The following is an 18865-nucleotide window of genomic DNA, read 5'->3' as shown; positions in this document are numbered from 1 at the left end:
TTCGTTTTTGAAACATTCAATCCAATCTCCCATGCCAGTTTGATTTGTTGGGTTCCAAGCATCCTGTTTTCGCACGTATGTCTCCCCCACACTGCACCTTTATATTCCCAGTTTGGTTACTGTTGGGGTTTATGGGGGATGCCAGCTGTGTCCCGATGGTTTGCTCCGCCAGATGACGCGCCAATTAGATTTACAGTGACGATAATGTAAGATGTGTTTCCCCTCCCTGACTGGTTTCCTCCCCAGTACCCTTTAATATCGATGAAGAATGTAATATTGTTGTGTTGTCTGTTTAATCTACTTTTATCAGTGCTTTCTCCCATTTAAAGACGCATACCGTCCACGACAAAGGCAGTTTGTTTTACACTACAGTGATGATGATGATGCATTTTGAAATCCTGGTGAATTGATGTATTTGATGTTTTACTGTAGTTGTAAACTCTCTTATGTTGTCAATAAATGACAAAAAGGAGGGAAATGTAGTAGAAAATTAACTCAGCAAGGTTGAAAAAGTATTTTGTATAAGTGTTTAAAGACTTCTCAAGACTTTTATGACTTGTATTTACATACAACAGATTATTGATGACTTGAGCTGTTTTATGGTCGGAACTGTTTATGACGTCAATATAGTAAGACCTTGTGCGACTTAATTACCCATCAAAGGAAGGAGTGTATCTATTCTTATCACCTCAGGGAACACATGTGAATCAGCTGTTATGTTTAGTTTCCTGTCCTTCCCCCACCTATGGGAACCTGTCTGGATTGGCTCAGAGAGACAGCCCTATCCCCTGGTATATAAGATCTGTGTATCTGACTGTTCTGCATCTTCACTCTGAGACCCTTGCGGTTTCCCTGTGTTGATCCTTTCTGCAGAAAGCCCCTTATTAAATACACGTAGATAACTTTGTTGTTTCCAGCCTCTTGTATCTCCAGATTTCCATCACAGGACTATGAGCTACAATGCAAAACCCTCACCAAGTGCAACAGATACAAAGTTAGATTTTAGGCTTTTTTAATAAGGATAGGTGATATTCTTAAGAATTAATTTAAGAGCTGACAACATTGATAATAATTATTTAGGTGAAATATCTTTTGAGGTATTTATGTACAATGATTTAATTTAGCTGTTATTGTGTTTTCATTGCAGCTGTGACAGAAGAGCCGTGCAGTCCCCGATTCTGTCCAGCTCCTCCACCACATCAATCAAACTCTCCACTTTTTCCGAAGGAAGCACCGTGCCTGCGTTGTTTCTGAACTTCTTTGCTAAGCTCTCATTGGTCAGCGGGTTGCGCCAATGACCATAGAAGGTGTCACACCGTCCTGTCAGGATCTCTCCTCCAACAAGTTTCACCTGCACTTCACCATACATGCGATTGAAATTGGCCGGGTTGTCGTCGGGATGCTCCATGTGAACACGGCTCAGCAGAGCTAGCAGCTCAGGGCGACCCATTGCAGCGGGTGTGAAGGACTGCACAGTCACCTCGCCATCAAGGAGAGCGCTGCAAGCATTGAATTGGAAGGAGTGGCGTGCCTCATGCTCAGACTCAGGAAGAGGTCTGTTGATGTACTTTGATTTCGGGACTCTAAGATGGATGTCCTGGACCTGAGCTGGGGAGATGGTGCCAGGACCAACTCCTACGAGGAGCTGATGGACCGAGGCTGCAGCATCTGCCACCCAGTGCATCCCCAGATGGGCAGGAAAGCGCTTGAAGCCCATGTCCTGCTCCTCTAGCAGGAATGAATGGCCACCATCATTGGGTGATTCTAAAGGCTGTGGCACGTAGTCTTCATAAAAAGCACTGAAGCCGGCCACCCCTGCCACAGCATCCAGGACCAGAGGGCTGGCCTCTAGGCCTCGGGAGGCCAGCAGAGCAGCTTCCAGCCCCAAACGTGAGGCGTTGCCAATGTGAAGGGGCTTAGACTGGGTGGCAGCGTTAGCCATCGGGGCTCCAGAAAGAGAAGCAGCTATGGCCAAGGCATGACTGCACTGGACGTCATCCAAAGACAAGAGGCGAGCACAGGCTGCTGCACTCCCCATTGTCCCGACCACACTGGGAGGGTGAAACCTGGACATGAGAAGAACAGAGAAGAGAGACTTTGGTCAGTTGTTTTGGAATCAGGTGGTCTATAGGTGCTCCGCATCATTATGGGTACAGCAGAGTAAAACAGCTTCACTTTTATGTTACTCTCCTAACCACATACGTGCGTGTTCAAGGGTTTTAGTCATTTCAGTGCTTGATGCATAAGCCAATTGCGTGGTGCATCATTAAACTTGCCAATTTAAGTCCTGTGTGATGTTCTCTTCCACGTTGTTAACTGTACAAATACGACCCACAGAGCATCAGCTGTTCCTGAGATGAAAATAACAACATGCCTTTCACAGCTCATTGCCACCACTAAGAGGCTGGACCGGCTCGCTGCACGCTGCACAGATCAGCAGAGTCAAATATAGATTTCTTTAGACTCAGGTGGATACTTGTCCTCCATGTATATTAATCAAAAACATGTCCAGCAAGGAACTGACTCACTGAGTTCAACACCTGCTGCTATAGAACCATAAATGACAGTATCTGCGTCCGTATGATCTGAGGTGCTCACCTCTTGGGGATGTTGTTGGCCTCATTAGAGAACCTCATCAGTCGCCCCTGGATCTCGACGCCGACATTGAAAGCCAGCAGGAGGTCCAGGCCACTAGGTTTGCTGTTAGACGGCATCATGTCGCTGAGTGCTAACACAGCAGGGAGGACTGCTCCAGAGGGATGAGTGGCAGGGTGCCACGTATCATCAAAGTCCATGGAGTGAGTCTGAGGCAGAGAGATTTTACTGATCAAATGATTGCACATGAGAGGTAACATAGAAATTAGCTTTTCACCCCGATGACCTCTTAAGGAGAGGAGGCCAAACAATGATGAAAATCCAACTGGAAAGACCAATCAAATATTTGCATCAATCCTTCCTGTCCAGACTGTACCATTGCTGAGAATAACACTGTTTGTCGTGATGAATTTAGTGCAACTGAAATAGAAATAAAACATCTATTAATACTCACTGCCACTCCATTGACAAAAGCTGCCAGTGTCGGGGAGAGTCTGGCTCCTCTGCGTCCGTACACAAAGCTGATGTCATCAGGAGCGTACATGTACTGAGGGGAAATCACAGTACAGACAGGTAAACAGGGAATCTTTCAAAGGGCATTTTTAATACAATGTTTAATCACACACAGAGTGAACTTCACTTTAAATAGCTCACCACTTTTCAATTAACACAGCGTGACTAAGTTTCTTTGTAAGTCATATGTCAGTCTGGAACATTTGTGGAAAAAGGTCATCGGGCATAAAAACCTGTCTGTTCACAAGTTATATTAATCATTTTAAAGTTTTCTTTTACTTAATCTCTTCTGTCCACACACTGACTAAAGACAGATATTTGTATAAGGTTAAGCGTTTTTTCCGTCTAATTGCCTCATTTCTGATAAAAATGTTATTTTCCCTTTTTTTTCTTCCTCTTTCCCTCCGCCTCACCTGGCAGTGCTGCAGGGCCAATTCAAACACGTCCGTCGTGCTGCCAATCAGACCAACCCCGATGCTGTCCAGCACCATCCTTTTGCTGCGGTGGAGGACGACGGGAGACAAGTGATGGGACTTAATCTCACTGATGAACCTCCCAAAGCTGGCTGTGACCGTGTCTTCAGGGGCTGGGCGCTTCAAAACTGCAAGGGGAAAAGAAAAAGAAATGTCGTGATCAGATAAACGAGAAAGAGAAATGTATACTTTCCTACAGGTCTAACTTTTTTTCAATCAAGTGAACCTAAGTGTACAAAGTTTACCTTCGATTGCAGACTGATGCAGTCCTCTGACAGCCAACACCGGTCTAACAGTTTTCTGCGGGACAAAGAAATGCAATATCTTTTCTGAAACCAGTAAACCAACATTTATTGTGTTACTATACAGCATTTCTTTCTTTATAATTTCGGATTGATTACAGGCGTGCACTGATTCTGAGCTATTTCCTTATCAGATCAAATTATCTCTGCCTGTCTGTCCTTTTGAAAGAGCTGCAGCTAACAGGTGCAGGTAAAGATTAGCTCAACATTAAACCAGAGCTCTGTTATATCCTCCCCCGGCACATACTCTTAAAATACACCTTCACAGTACAAGCTTGTGATTTTAAGTTAAATCTGTCCCTATTAGATTCCACAATACTCATTCGGACCATAACAGGATGTTTGTACCTTATTATCCATCAGTTCTCCATTTATTCAATAAGAGAGAGAATGAATAAATCTTTACCTGAAGTGTAGAGATCATGGCTGAAGTTCGTTGTTGCTCTGACTTCTGTTTTCTTTCTCTTCTGATGCAGTAGTTTTGCAGTCAACAGGTTGTTGAAGATGCTCTTAAGGTTGAGAGAACACCTGCCTTATATAGTCCAGGACACAACAAACCCCTGTAGTACAAGTTTACTTGGAATAGGGATGGGCATACATATCCGTAACAAGACCTCAGCAGATTATAGGAGGAATTTCCAAGGTTGTCATGATTATTATCTTCATCACCGTCATCATCCCCACCAGTATCACCAGCCTCATCATCCTCATGAGACGTAGGGGAAGGAGTGGTACTTTATTGTTAATGTTGAAGGAAACAATGATGTCACCTCTCAGGTTGCAGGTTTATGTGGGGGAATTTTTCATGAACTCCTCCTCCCCACAGGAAAGTCTTATTTATGAGAAACTTAACATCCCTGTGTCAGAACAACTCAACACTTTGTCGGTCTGAGGATCTTCACCAGGTAAGACTTTATTTTAATTCACTTTATTTCTGACACAAAGACTTTGATAAATGTAAACTTTCAATGTGGTGATAACCTGATATTTTTACATTGACTAAATGCATACAATGAGTTGAAATATAACAAGATAAATACAACAATTTTAATTTGTTATTTATCAGAGCATGATGTGCTAAACTTGAGTCAACTTGAGAGGGGGTGCTTGTAAATTGTACTTTTAGAGATACCCTCTGCTTTTCGGTCAGTGGAGCAAGAAAGTAATTGAAATACAGTTGCCCCCGGTTACCTCTGCTGTCGACACGTTCTATTGGTGGAGCAGCCGTTTTATGACTGGGCAGGGCCCAAGACTGGTTAGGGAGATACGATAGAAAATAGTATATTTATGACATTTACTTGAGTTTGTAGGATAACATTTTTCCATCCATTCTTTACAGTATATTTTTTTTTTCTTTAAATTATTAAACTTTCCCTCCATATTCTGTACAATGTTGTCAGTGGCAGATCTAGGATTTGTCACTTACACAATTACATATCAAACATGAATGCACAATTTGTTGTTTTTTCTTAGCTCTGAGCAAATCCACACATCATTGAGTTCAATGCAACATTGTGATCTTCAAAAAGCTTTGAAAATAAATATTCTCAACAAATTATCCTATTAATTGTGAGTATTCTTAGTAAGTGACTACTGTATTTAAAAAGCAAATACTCATAAGACAGGGGCATCTGGGGGGCCAATCGGATTTCAGCTGGGGCCAGTACCCCTATGTCCCCGCCCCTCGACAGAATGATTATTGATTATTGAATAAAATTGTTATTTTCCAACCAGAAACAACATTGACTCTTTATCTCTCTGTTTATACTTTGCATGATTTATTCCATTCATTTTGAAAACACTGTGATATTACTTTCTCTATTTGGCAATTCTGGCAACTTCGGCAACTGTACTAATAAATCAAACAAGACTGTGTTCGAATTCTTTATTTGTCATGTGTGGATTCAGGATTGCACTTTATATTTTAATGGGGCATGTACAGAATATTCTACACATTCATGACATTTTTCTGTGGCATGTGCTTCATTCTTTCAGTAAAACTGCAGTTTGACATCCACGACACAATGGCGACATCAGATGGCTTTCCCGCCAGTTTCTATGGCGAACCAGGGGTGTTGGGGATGTTATCCAATGGGATCAGTGCATTCATCGTACTTCTGCAGAACTTCAATACAGCGCATACTGGCAGTGCACCAGTGGGAGTGGAAAACATACTTGCAGGTTAGACCTTTAGAAAATCTGATAAGATAATATAATAAAATCTGATATTGTTAATTGTTATGTTAATTCTAATTTCATGGGTTTTATAGGTGTCCATCTCATCCTGATTGGTGGTATTTGCCAGTTGGTGGCTGGACTGCTTTCCTTCAGAAAATATGATCATCTGAGTGGCACCGCCTTCATTGGCTATGCTGCTCTTTGGGGCAGTTATGGAGCAACTCGAATCTACATTGGCGCCTTAGCTGAACCTTCGACATCATCTATCGTATATCAAATGATGAATAATCTGTCTCAGTCCACTAACATGATGAGCAACATTACTCTGAATGCCACTACAGAGATCCCAGTCAGCCATTTAGGTCAGTCCATGAAAGAGTCAGCGATCGCTGGTCTGGTCCCCTTTATCCTTCTGTCCTTCCTCCTAGCCTTCTGCTCTGCCACAGTCAACTACATCATGCCTTTTGTTTTTGGGGCCATCACAGCCACCTTAGTTTTTGAAGCAGTGGGTCTAGTTGCAAGCTCCTGGGCCCTTGTGGTCTCTGGGGTTCTCGAGTTGCTCATTCTCATTTTTGCCATCTACGGTTCAGCTGCACTGCTAATCAAAGGTCTCACCCAGCGTCTAGTGCTCAAAGGTTTTGGTACCCCTCTCTTCAATGTTCTCCTGCTGGGAACCCCCAACTCTGCAAGTGTCCAGAGCATCGGTCAAGAGAAGAAGAAAAACACAAAATACGCAGAACCCATGGCCTTGGGTTTCTTCTGTGACACTGTTGCCCCCTTCATCTTGGCTTTCTACAGTTTTGGGTATGTTAAGTCATTTGGCTTAGGAGCTGTATGGGTCTCAATCATCTCAGTGGCCCAGCTGTTCTCAAGCTACTATGCCCATCTGCGCCAAGACTGCTACCACACAACCAAGTTTGGTCTTCATGCTACATATTGGCTGATCAAGGCTTGGGATGAATTTGTGGTATCTGCTCTGACTGCAGAGAACAGTTTATTGATCTCAGGGAGGGAGTCGATGGTGGGAAACTGGTTCTTTGTGGTGTCAGGCCTTGTGCTCTGCGTAGGAAGCCTGAACATGGATGTCCTGGAACTGATCCACAACCTTCTCTTTGTCCTGCTCACAATCTCAACAATACCCCAAATACCTCTTCAGGCTTACTACATTTTCTTTGGTGTGGCTTGCTCCCTGTTCACCGCAGCCTCCCTGTATGGGACCTTCTCACGTCTCATCAACACAATAGCAGAGAAGTCTCTCATCCCTGTCGGCCCACAGCCCCTCTCCAGTGAGCGGCTACAGAAAACTTTGACGTGTGGCAGATATAGAAATGGAAGACAGGAGGCACTGCCCCAAACCGACCAGGCCTCAGACGCCCTATTCTACATTTCAAATGGGGTTGCAGCTCTCTCAGCTCTCCATACAAAGTTGTCAAGCTCAAATCCCTCTTTCCTCAATCTGACTGTCCCTTGGGTCCTCATCTCTGGAGCCATACTCCAAGCCTATGTCAGCCGGCTGCAAGTTACGGGAGGTGGCCGATTTGGATCTGTCATTTCATCGAGCTATGTAGCAGTATGGGCAACCTGGAGCTGGTTTAGGTTTGCAGGTATGTTGGTAAAAACATGATTAGATGGGGATTTAGTCTAAATGAAATACACAAAAAATGAATCTAAATGGTTTTTTTTCAGGCGACCTCATCCAACTTCCAAAAGAAGCATCCTATGGTTTTGCAGCAGGAGCCATTGCCTTCCTGGTCATTAACACTTTCCTCATGCTGATAGGTAAAGATAATCACTTTTAATAAAGAAAAATGTAATTATTATTATTGCTCTATAACCATTTGTAATTCCTTCCATTTTTTGAATCAGCTGCCTACAGGAACCTGGTTTTGCTGTTTTTAACAACAGTCATGGAGGTTGTTCTGGTCTGTTTCCTGCTGTCCACACTGCAGCGACTGCCATACCAGCTAGAAAGTGAGCATTGCTTTATTGTAAACATAAATAAACCCTATGTGCAGTCACGTAGTTATAACAATTTTATAACTTTTTTTAAACAGTCGCCATGCTTGCACTGCTGTCGATCATCTGTATATATGGAGCTCTGGCATCACTGGTCAACTGCATCTTCTCCGGGAGACTGCTGCCTATGGGCCCTTCCTTATTAAAGGTAACTTATCAGAAGATTGTATCCCTAGTCTGATTCTGAAGTGACGTTTATCCTGTTCATTTTCTGAATGTGTCCCTCCTTCTTTGGCCTGTTTCAGGAGAAAGTGAAGGAGGAATCTTCTCCTGAGCTACCCTGTCCTGTTGCTAACTCACGACTCACCAGTGGTCTCCTGAAGATCGCTGGCCTTCTGGGGGAGGGCGGAGTTTGCGGTGTTCCCACAGATACGGTCTATGCCCTGGCGGCCTCCTGCAAGAATCCTCAGGCCATTGAGAAAATCTACAGTATTAAAGTAAAGATGAACAACATGTGATGCTTGTTGACGTTTGACATGGGACAGATCATTAGTTCTCTATTGTGTGCTTCGTGTTAAACCAACGACCTGTTGTCTGTGACCTGCTCCAGGACAGACCAGCAGAGAAGCCCATCTGTATCTGCATCTCTAGTGTGGAGCAGCTGGTAGCAGCCAGGCCTCCCTTCAGTCCTCTGCTCTGGGAGTTTATGAGGAACGTGTATCCTGGAGGCATCAGCTGCATCGTCAGCAAAGGAGACTGGCTGTATAAACTCGGTAAACAGACCTGGGCAGCTGCAGTTTTAGCCTTTAGAATAATGTTAGTCCACAATGTTCACCTCACCTTCTAATTTGTCTCATGTAGGAGTGGGACCGGCTTATGACCGTGTCGGCACTAAGGACAGCATCATGATCCGTGTCCCAGACCACACTGTGACCGTCCACCTGTGTGACATCACCGGTCCCCTTGCCATTACCTCAGCCAATCCAAGTGGAGAAGCAGACAGCACCCACCACAGCATGGTCATCAAGTAAGTGTATTTCAACAGAACTCACGCACATCATGTCATGTTTCAGTGATTCGAAATTTGGGCTGGTTAGTCTCTTTTTGACAACTTCATGCACATTCACTTACCGTCTCTGCTTCCTTTGGTTTTGCTGCAGTCGACTTGGACACAAGATCCAGGGAGTTCTTTGTGATGGCGACTCTAATGAAGTTGTTGCCTCTACTGTGGTTAACTGTCTGAAGATTGATGAAGGTACAATGCAAAAATATTCCTGTTACATTCTCTTTCTCGGTCTGTTTTAAAAGACACTTACTAACTTAACCTATCTTCCTTCTTCCGCAGGGACCATCACTATTGTAAGGGAAGGCTGTGTCCCTGCTATAAAAGTTCAACAGATCTTTGAAAGAGTGAAAACCACTATGGTGTGATCTTCACATTCCTCATATCTCCCCTCACACCTGGATCCCCACAAGACCCTTTGTCCATTCAACAATCTCAGGAACACTTTACGGAAAATATGAGAATTATTAGGTAGAGCTGTGTGTATTTTTGTAACTGTGGACGTCTCGACAAAAAGTGAAGTCATCATTTGTAGCTCAAAACAACTTATATGGGAAGTTATCATTGAAGAATCTCAGCTGACAAACCATGACTTAGATGACATCTCTCACATTGTATTAGCCTGGAAAGAACTGTAAGAATTTAGTTAGTTTATTTAATTAAAAATTAATTTGTGAAATGACTGGGGATTGAAGGACTTCAATGATACTGTAATAAATTATTAATGAGAAAAAGAAAATGTATCTTATGTTACAAGGTATTTAAGCTCACCGTGTTTATTCTATATTGTATTATATTTTATTGTATTGTATTGTACTTCACTGTGTACTGTTCTGAATCGTTATGTGAAATAAAGAGTGAATTTGACTGGTAACATTTGTGCGCGAAAAGTAAATAATATTGTCCCAAAGTACCATAGATTTCAGTAGATATATTTTCCACCCTTATTACAGAGCATTTCTGCTTGTATTCAGACAAGAGCAGAAAGAACGTTAGAAAACGAAACACTGAAATGAAAAGAAAACGCAGCAAGTTTTAATATTTAATTTATACATTTTGTACTATAACTGCTGTGCTGGAAAGAAAAGAATAGAAATATATAATGACACAGCTGTACACCACAGCTGATCTGCTGAGATCCCATATAAAGAAATCAAATTTACATTATAATAGATTGCACGTTTGGTTGGTGGGAGTTTTGCGGGTGATCTATTAAAAATAATTGCTCAAATGGTAAAGGCAGTAGTATTTAAATGAGTCTTTTGCGTGTTTTGCTGGTTTCCGCCGTGGAGCATTCCAGACAGCAGAGTGACCACAACGCAAAGTGAAATTTAATGCCGTGGAATTGGAGGTGTTAGTGGAAGAGGCAAACAAACATGTTGTTGAGCTATACAGCAGAGAAATATTAATATAACTCAAAAAAAGGTGATATGGGAGAGTATCTGCGAGAAAGACTAGAGAAGATGGCAGGACATACGAAGAAGAATAAAAGAAAAAATAGCTCATAATAAACCTCAGCAAATAAAGCAGGTTTGGGCTGATGGAAGAGATGCCTCTGACCACTATTGAGCAGGAGGTGAAGTTCACTTTCTGTGGATGAGCGAGCGCTCAGGCCCGAAACCCGGGCCACTGTAGCGCACGGAGCGCACACCAGGAAGCTGGTCAGAGTTTATTTTTGCTTCTGTAAATCCAAACATGCTAACCAGGAAGAAAAGCCTGTTCTCTCCCTCTTGTTTTCATGCCCTCTCCTCCTCGAACACAATAACTGCAGACATCTTTTCGCAAAACCCTGCGCTGATTAGCACCAACCTTTCAAAAGTATGTGATGGACATCTGTAAATATAAGAGGATGGAACACCAAATTTGTCTTTGTGTATTTTAATAGAGGCTTTCTGCTGAAATGATCAACACAGAGAGTCACAGGGATCTCAGAGTGAAGATGCAGGACAGTCAAATGCAAGGATCTTATATAGGAGAACTAAGGCTGTCTCTCAGAGCCAGTTCAGACTGGTTCTGTAGGCGCAGTTTAAGAGAGGAATCTAAACACAGGAATCTGATTTACATATGTTTTATTTGGAGATAATCATACATACATTCAGCTCTTTGGAGAGTAAATATGTGATAAAAAGAGGTCAAATAGGTTTCAGGTCATAAAAGTCTTTAGACAAGTCTGCAAAAACTTACTTTTCAACTACAAAATGTTTTTTAACCACACGTAGTAAATTTTTCACTACAAGTCCTAAATATAGACGCTGTCAAAACCACCGCAATTATTTTCCTGAGACCCTCAAGGGACCAGCAGTATAGATAATAGATGGATGGGTGGATGGCTTCTCCCCTTTTGTTCCATGAATTGTATTATTTTCCATGCTTAGGGAATTGCAAACAAACAGAGCAACTTTACCCACATATGTTTGACCAGAGTACAATAAGAGACTGTTCCCCTTATTCCAACCCTGAGCTACAAAAAGGAGTTCAAGGCTGTGAGATAAAAACAAAATGTGTGCAGTCATTGTAAATAGTTGTGCAGCATAACAAGGGTGTTGGTTGGTATTAAATTACGTGTGATGCTTCTCCTCTTTTTTGTGTTATCTGCCACAGTGGGCGGTTTATGAACAAAGCCGAGCCACGTTTCACACTGTACTTATTGATGATGTTGACAGGCCCTGTTCCGATAACAAATATGCTTTACCAGGATACTGATGCTTTTACCAGGAAATGCTCCAAAGTTGTGAGAGTAGCTTTCAGTGAGACTTACATGGTGACATGTTAAATCTGCAAACAGCTACATTAGACTGTAAATATAGACAATATTAGACTGTAACATAAAATAATCAAATAATCTAAACTCACAACATCACTGGAGTGAATCAGATTTTGTACTTGGTTAAATTTTTCCTGATAAGTCGTTTTACCTGATAGGCTTAGGGGGTGTCGACAGTAGCTAGATGACCTTTAAAGACATTCTTTATGGGAAACTTTGTCTGTGTCTTATCTCCTGGGATTTCCCCTCTCACTCTGTGGACACACACACACAAACACATTTCACCTCTTCACACACATAAATATCACTTTTCTCGAAATCTGCTAAAAAGAGCAAATATGTGAATGTTTCTTTGTCATTCCCTCTACAGATTGCTCTTCGCATGTTGTATGATTGTCTGACCTTCCTTGCAAGGAATAAAACACACTCATAAGATTATTATTCTCAGATCTCTTTATTTTTTAAGTCTTGCCAGGTCAAATTTACATCACAACTTCAAAGCAGCTCAAACATAAACTGAGAGATGTCTATGGGATTTCCCTGTTTATAACAAATGAACTGAAACTGGGCACCTGATTCTTTTACTGAGTAACTCATAACCAGGAAACGCTCTAAAGTTGTGAGAGGAGTTTTCAGGGATACTTATATGCTGACAAGTTAAATCTGTGTTGACAGGCCCTGTTCCGATAACAAATATGCATCTACCAGGAAACTGATGCTTTTACCAGGAAACGCTCCAAAGTCGTAAGAGAAGTTATATGCTGACAAGTTAGATCTGCAAAAAGATTTGCTTGTTTGTTTTTGTTTCCATTCATTTCACAGAGAAATTCTGTACATCCAGAGCACTTACCGACACAATAGGAGATAGCTGCAGTATTTGCTGATGGTTTCTGCATCGGGAGATAAGAGGGTTCAGGTTTCCTTACCTTATTCAGTACTATGGCTGTTTCTGCTGGTAACACTTGCTTTGTCAGGTTATCAATTGTCAAGTGACAAAACTCACCTGCTTCTCAGATCACGCAGCCAGATTCTGAAAGTTAATCTCTTTGAATTCACAAAGGCAGAAATTGGAGTTAACAAATAAACTAAATCCTAATCCATGTGATCAATTTAAATCTGTACATTTTAGGCGACAGTCCCCATTATTTGGTGCTCAGTTTAACTCTTCAACTTTAACTATTCATTTTCCTGAGATAGAATAGTTACAGGATAACATGTGATCTTACGTATCTTTTCACTTCTTGAATTTAAATAAGCTATGTAGTTTACTTACTAAAAGAGGAAAAGACTGGGCAGCATACTAGACCTTAAAAATCAGAAGTGTTTTGAGCAAGATATTGCAAGATATTGCCTGATACCTGATGAACTTTCATGTAACTGATTTAATTCATGTCATTATTCTTTTGTCATGCTCGTTAGGCGTGTCTGCAATCGCAAAATGAAACTTTCTTTATCCTGTTGTACCTCATAGTTTGAATAAAGGGCTGTCATGGGGTTGGAGTCTGTGAGATTCATCTTTTGTTTGCAGTCATTGTAAATAGTTTTTGTTGTAGTTATTGTTGAGGAGCTACATTTTCCGGTAGATAATAGATGGATGGATGGATGACTTGTCACCTTTTGTTCTATGAATTGTATTATTTTCCATGCTTAGGAGTTTGCAAACAAACTGAGCAACTTTACCCACATATGTTTGACCAGAGTACAGAGTACTGCATGGCTCAGTTACCACTTTTGTCTCACCTTGACATTGTTCAGAAATTGGAATGGACACTGATATTTGTTGACCTGGATTCTGGAAGTAAATCTCTTTTAATTCACAAAGGCAGAAATTGGAGTTAAAAAATAATCTTAATCTTAATCCACGTGATCAATTTAAATCTTTACCTTTTATGTGACTGTCCCCATTATTGGACTCTGTATTCATTTTCCTGAGATAGAATAGTAACAGGATAACATGTGATCTTACTTGTCTTTTCACTTCTTAAATTTAAATAAACTATGTAGTTTACTTACTAAAAAAGGAAAGGACTGGGCAGCATACAGGACCTTACAAATCAAAAGGAAAACGGACTTATCATTGATATTCACTATATCTTGTTTTCCTGTTCAGCGTTGTTCATATAATCATTATCAGTTTACAGTCACTGAATGATAGTTTGACACTAAGAGGTTTTTCAAATACCAGTAAGATTGTGTCATTTTAGATGATATATTAAACACATTTAGTTTTTTTACTGGTTAAGTTAAAGTGTTATCTAAATGTTTGGGTCTTCCCGATGAAGCTCATGTAAGCTGGAGGAAAATTATATTTGAGACAGTTAATAAATGGTCAATTTAATAATCGGTCAACTGGCATTTTACGTTTATAAATATAAAACATTTTTATGAATTAGCATTTTTGAAAATCAGTTATGTGGCAAATTCTGATCGAAACCTTGCTGTGATTTATAGGCTAAAGTTCCTAAGGACACACATTCATTTACTCTTGAGAATGGGACATATATTCATATTTAAGTGGATCAATGCTGGCATTTTTTTTTTTTATGTCATCACCAAATCTACAAACTAATAATAATGATACTGGTGTAACTGTCCTGCTGTAACAGGTACAACAGAACAAGAAGCAATACATTATTAATACTTAAAATAACACTTAATGAATGATAACGGATAGTGCAATAATCAAACATTCATTTTTTCTTTGTACATCTCTTGCCTCCAGAATTCGTTTCATTATGAACACTTTGTGAAATTACTATGAAATTTAACTCTTCAGGTACAGTTAAAAGTGAAAAAAAAATTCACAATATATACTGTACTTTATGGGACTGTTTCCATATTCAGACTCTTTCATTTGAGTATTCAATAATTTGCACCTGGTGTAAGTTACAGTGCATAGGTTGATTTTCATGTCAGGGTGTTTTCTGCATCATCATTATAAACATGATTTAATAGAATAACACATGTTCAAACAGAATTGTAAACATAATATCAACTCATGTAGGCATTCATTTTTGTAATTTTATCATGAACATTTATACAGTTTATTGATATTAAATATACATTTTAAGGTACAAAAGTGCAGACATTATACTGTAATAAAACATATTCATTTCACATAAATATAAGGAGGGTTCTGTATTAAAGATTTAAAAATAGAAGAGATCTTTTATTCACAATTTTTAACTTATCAATTATTTCAAAAAATAATGAACTGACATTTTTTAATAGTGCATTGCTAGTATGTCTTCATCCTATTAGCGATTTCTCATTTCTGGGCTTTGTTGAGGTGGTGTTGTGGATGGTGTTGAGTTATCAGATCCCATTCCGGATTCTACTGTGTCTTTTTCGCCTGAACCGAGTTCACGGTCAGCGTCTGATGGATTCAGATCGTACTCAAAAGCTGGATTCGTCTGCCCCTGTCTGTGTCTCCTCTGAACCTCCTCAAAGAGCTGCAGAACCTGAAGAACCAAGCAAACTGTATTAGTTCCAGCAGGCGACAAAGTGACCTTGTTTATTCAGAACAATGTATTAATATTACCTTGGACTTAGGAATGAGACCCACTCTGAAGAAACCAATGTGTCCTGTTTCAATCTTAGTGCAGTCAACCACAGTAGACGCAATGTTCTCTGGGGAGGGGCCGTCACATAGAACACCATCCACCTAACCGAGAAAAACACACATTTATTGCAAAAACGGAAACCACATGTGCCTTTTTTTATTTAATTGAACTAAATAACAATCATCACCTTGTCGCCCAGTTTGGCATAAACTTGGTTGTGGTGAGTCGTGTCTGCCTCCCCTGTAGGGTTGGCTGAGGTAACTGCAATGGGCCCCACCTGCAATAATAAGAAGTTGTTTTGACCTAAACTTTGCTGGTGAGTTTTACAAAGAGACATGTAGTGTTCCTCCTTCGCAGCCCTCACCAGGTCAATGAGGTGGGTGGCCACAGAACAGTCTGGGTTTCTGATGGCAATGCTCTGTGGAGTCCCGATGTGTTTGGCCGCATCCCCCAAACCAAAAGTGTCCATCCACGGACCTGTGTGAGACAATTAACCAGCGTTATGCAACAAAAAAAACCCACCAAGCACCTAAACTGGCACACACACAACCTTACACACTCAACTGAGCCTTACCTCTGGGTATAACCATGCTAATGGAGGAGGGCCACGCCGCCTCCATGAAGTCCAGCAGCAGGGGGCTCAGCAGGTGTCGCACCGGCTCCAGCTGCTTGATGGAGGAGATCCACAGGGACATGGGTCGGTCCTGGGCCTGCTTCTTCACCCTGGAGTCGAATGCAGCAATTATAGAGTTATGAGAGAGAATCGATGAATGAATGCAGGCAATGTAAAACTCATCAATACAGAAACTCACTTGTAAGCTTTAACAACTGCATCAGGTCTGTTGCAAGCCGCTACCAGCACATAGACGGTGTCAGTGGGCATTCCACATATGCCCCCATTTTTCATGATTTCTGCAGAAAGAAGGAAAGGATAACAAGAATCACATCAAGTACATAACAAAAGTTTCATATCAAAATCAACATGAATGTCTCTTGTATCTCACCTGCCATCTGATGGACAGATGAGGCCTTGCGGGCTGGTACGTGTGGACAGACATTCGCCCCCCCTCCGATACCACTCAGCTTGATTAAAGGTTTCCCTAAAGGGATCTGAGGGGACTGGAAGGTGCTGTTGAAAATGTGGCTCAGGAAGCAATAAAAACTGACCAGACCAAAGATGATGGTGACTCCGATGTCATAACCATAAGGAAGAGCATCCAATGCATCCAGCAGGAAGCTAATGAGGATGAGCTGGAAGGTGAGGGCGTAGGCAAACCAGGCGACATTCAGAAACAGCGTCGCAGCTGTCACTAAGCAATTAAATAGCATGAAGCTAATGATCCCGACCGCCACGTTAAAGCCTCTGGTGTGACCGTACAGGCCACCGTATCGTGTCAGCCCCCACACGCTCCACATAATCCCGTAGAGAATAAAAACCGTGCTCTCAAAGGTTTTACCCCGAGCAAAGGCTACTGAGCCACAGAGCAGCTGCACCAGCCCGCCGGCCGCCACCACCCAGGGCAGGACCAGCACAGACAGAGGATCTCTGTTATCTACAGTGGCTGTGACAGCGAAAGCAGCCAACACGCTGCAGGCGTGGCCTAACACCTCTGCATCTGCATATTTGGAGTAGCCCAGGTGAGGAGTATGTAGCTCCTTATCGTGTGCTCTGAGAGTCAGACCCGGCATCCTGTTAACTAAAGCTGTGAAATAACCTTGTCCCGTGGGGATCATGGTCCTGGAGACCATGTTGAATGTGGTAATTAAAAGCATGATGGCAGAGTCTACAAATATAGCGGCCTGTACACCCTGAGTGCCTGCTTGGTTGAAGCCTTGAGGCTGGGCTGCAATTGCAATGCAATAAGCTGCAAAGAATAACTGGTAGAGCCCCTCCAGCAAACTCTTCTGACAACTGAACAGAGCCAGGACGGAGAAAAGCACAGCGAAGACAACAGGGAAGGGAACAGGGGAGAACGGCTGGATTGAATAGAACGATAAGAGAGCAGTGTAGCCCTCTGCAAATCTCAGCAGGGCAGTGAAGCCATAAAAAGTGGCAGCTAGTGTGTCCATGGCTCGGTAAAAGAGGACACACATAGCAAGCTGGAAGACTCCGGCCGTCCACAGCCAGGGGACATGACCGACGGAGAGCCGGGGGACCACACCTAACAGAGGACAGGCTAACACACAGGCAGACAACAAGTTCATCACCAAACCCACTGACACTGCATCGCTACACTTCTGGTTCGGCTCCGTTTTCAGCTCAGCTTTTCCCTTCAGGTTTATTCCTGGAGGTTCCACTTTACCTTTAGTGACAGTGGAAAGCAGTCGCCCAAAACCAAAGTAAACACCAACCAGACAGACGAGGAGGTAGTTTGCTGCCGTGGCAGACTGACCAAAACCTGCCGCAGACAGGCCGGCGATTTGATGGGCGCATGCTAAACTGATAGCGATGGCTATAAGAGACAGAACCGCTTTCTTGAATAAGAGGGCAACGCTGCCGATGATGAGCAGAGCTAAGGTGAACGCCGCCAGACCAGGAACCAAAGAGGACCTGAGTTCTGCGGGCCGCAGCACCCCCAGCCCCACCAGGATGTACACCAGACCTGAGCCACACCACAGGGCAGAGACAGTGAGACACAGAGACGAAAAGAGCTGGGCGTGGGACAGACTGCGGCAGACACCTGAGAGACGAAGAGGAAACAGAGCAGAGGGACACAGGAGGGTATTATTTTTATATCTGCACACATAACCAAACTCGAATGAAAAGGTTAAATGAAAAATTCACCAACCTGTATAAGCTAACAGGGCTGCGATGATGAGGAGCAGAATCCCCAGTGCAGTATGGGGGATGAAGTCTGTTCCGGGTGAGGTGGCATAGTCCTTCACCAAGAGCAGGAGAGAACCTGGAGTTGACAACAGAATCCATTATCTCTACAGCCCCCTGCTGGTGACGAACAACAGTAGTAACACAACTCGGATGCCAAGTTACAACTTGTTTCTCTGAATGTTTTCATTAAAAAATATATGATTATTATATATTTTATACTTGTAACAGGTGGTTTCTTCATACATATTAACATTTTATACAGATGTTTTCGAGCATAGAGCTGGTTTTGAATATCATGGTGTTTAGGTTTTGTATTTTTATTTTGAACTTGAACATACTTGCTTTATATTTAATATCAAATCCTTATTCTAAAATGACACTTGATCGGCTTATTATAATACAGTTGGATATAAGAAAATTCTTTATTATAACAACAGGGAGCAGGCTCGTAGCTCTTTGGTACAAATGCTGTTTAAAAAAACAATCACTAAACAATGGGAATGAAATCCTACCTCCAGCGATGCCGAGGATGCCCACGGACACATGTAGTGTGTGTCGATCAGTCATGTCAGAGTCTGTGGGTTTGTCACCACCTGCAGCTGAGCTTTATACGGCTGAGTGTGACGTCAGC

General features: G+C 42.0%; 2 protein-coding genes across 2 annotated transcripts; both read right to left on the bottom strand.

The window, feature by feature from the left end:
- Nucleotides 1-1138: 1138 nt before the first annotated feature.
- irg1l (immunoresponsive gene 1, like) lies at nucleotides 1139-4307 on the bottom strand. The gene is made up of 6 exons (XM_061080276.1): nucleotides 4290-4307; nucleotides 3827-3881; nucleotides 3522-3709; nucleotides 3050-3142; nucleotides 2599-2804; nucleotides 1139-2066 (listed from the first exon to the last, which is right to left on the bottom strand). The coding sequence occupies exons 1-6, from the start codon at nucleotides 4305-4307 to the stop codon at nucleotides 1139-1141; spliced, it is 1488 nt and encodes a 495-aa protein (XP_060936259.1).
- A 10592-nt stretch (nucleotides 4308-14899) lies between these two features.
- Nucleotides 14900-18801, bottom strand: si:ch211-153b23.4 (uncharacterized protein LOC335392 homolog). Its single transcript, XM_061079573.1, has 9 exons — nucleotides 18747-18801; nucleotides 18197-18310; nucleotides 16412-18088; nucleotides 16220-16319; nucleotides 15982-16130; nucleotides 15772-15884; nucleotides 15595-15684; nucleotides 15386-15508; nucleotides 14900-15305 (listed from the first exon to the last, which is right to left on the bottom strand). The coding sequence occupies exons 1-9, from the start codon at nucleotides 18799-18801 to the stop codon at nucleotides 15102-15104; spliced, it is 2625 nt and encodes an 874-aa protein (XP_060935556.1). The 3' UTR covers nucleotides 14900-15101.
- Between the last annotated feature and the right edge of the window lie 64 nt (nucleotides 18802-18865).

This window comes from Limanda limanda, chromosome 10 (assembly GCF_963576545.1).
Source record: "Limanda limanda chromosome 10, fLimLim1.1, whole genome shotgun sequence".
NCBI classification, from domain to species: Eukaryota; Metazoa; Chordata; class Actinopteri; order Pleuronectiformes; family Pleuronectidae; genus Limanda; species Limanda limanda.
The sequence above is the reverse complement of the archived record's forward strand: the minus strand, read 5'-3'. Positions and strand labels throughout refer to the sequence as shown.

Excerpts from the sequence above, each read along its gene's own strand:
- si:ch211-153b23.4 (XM_061079573.1), bottom strand. The coding sequence starts at position 18,801 with ATGACTGATCGACACACACTACATGTGTCCGTGGGCATCCTCGGCATC. Across the intron at positions 15,685-15,771 it reads CCACCCACCTCATTGACCTG|GTGGGGCCCATTGCAGTTAC; the intron begins GTGAGGGCTGCG and ends TTATTATTGCAG. Across the intron at positions 15,509-15,594 it reads ATGCCAAACTGGGCGACAAG|GTGGATGGTGTTCTATGTGA; the intron begins GTGATGATTGTT and ends TTTCTCGGTTAG.
- irg1l (XM_061080276.1), bottom strand. Across the intron at positions 3,710-3,826 it reads GCATCAGTCTGCAATCGAAG|TTTTGAAGCGCCCAGCCCCT; the intron begins GTAAACTTTGTA and ends TTCCCCTTGCAG. Across the intron at positions 2,067-2,598 it reads GCCAACAACATCCCCAAGAG|GTTTCACCCTCCCAGTGTGG; the intron begins GTGAGCACCTCA and ends TCTCATGTCCAG.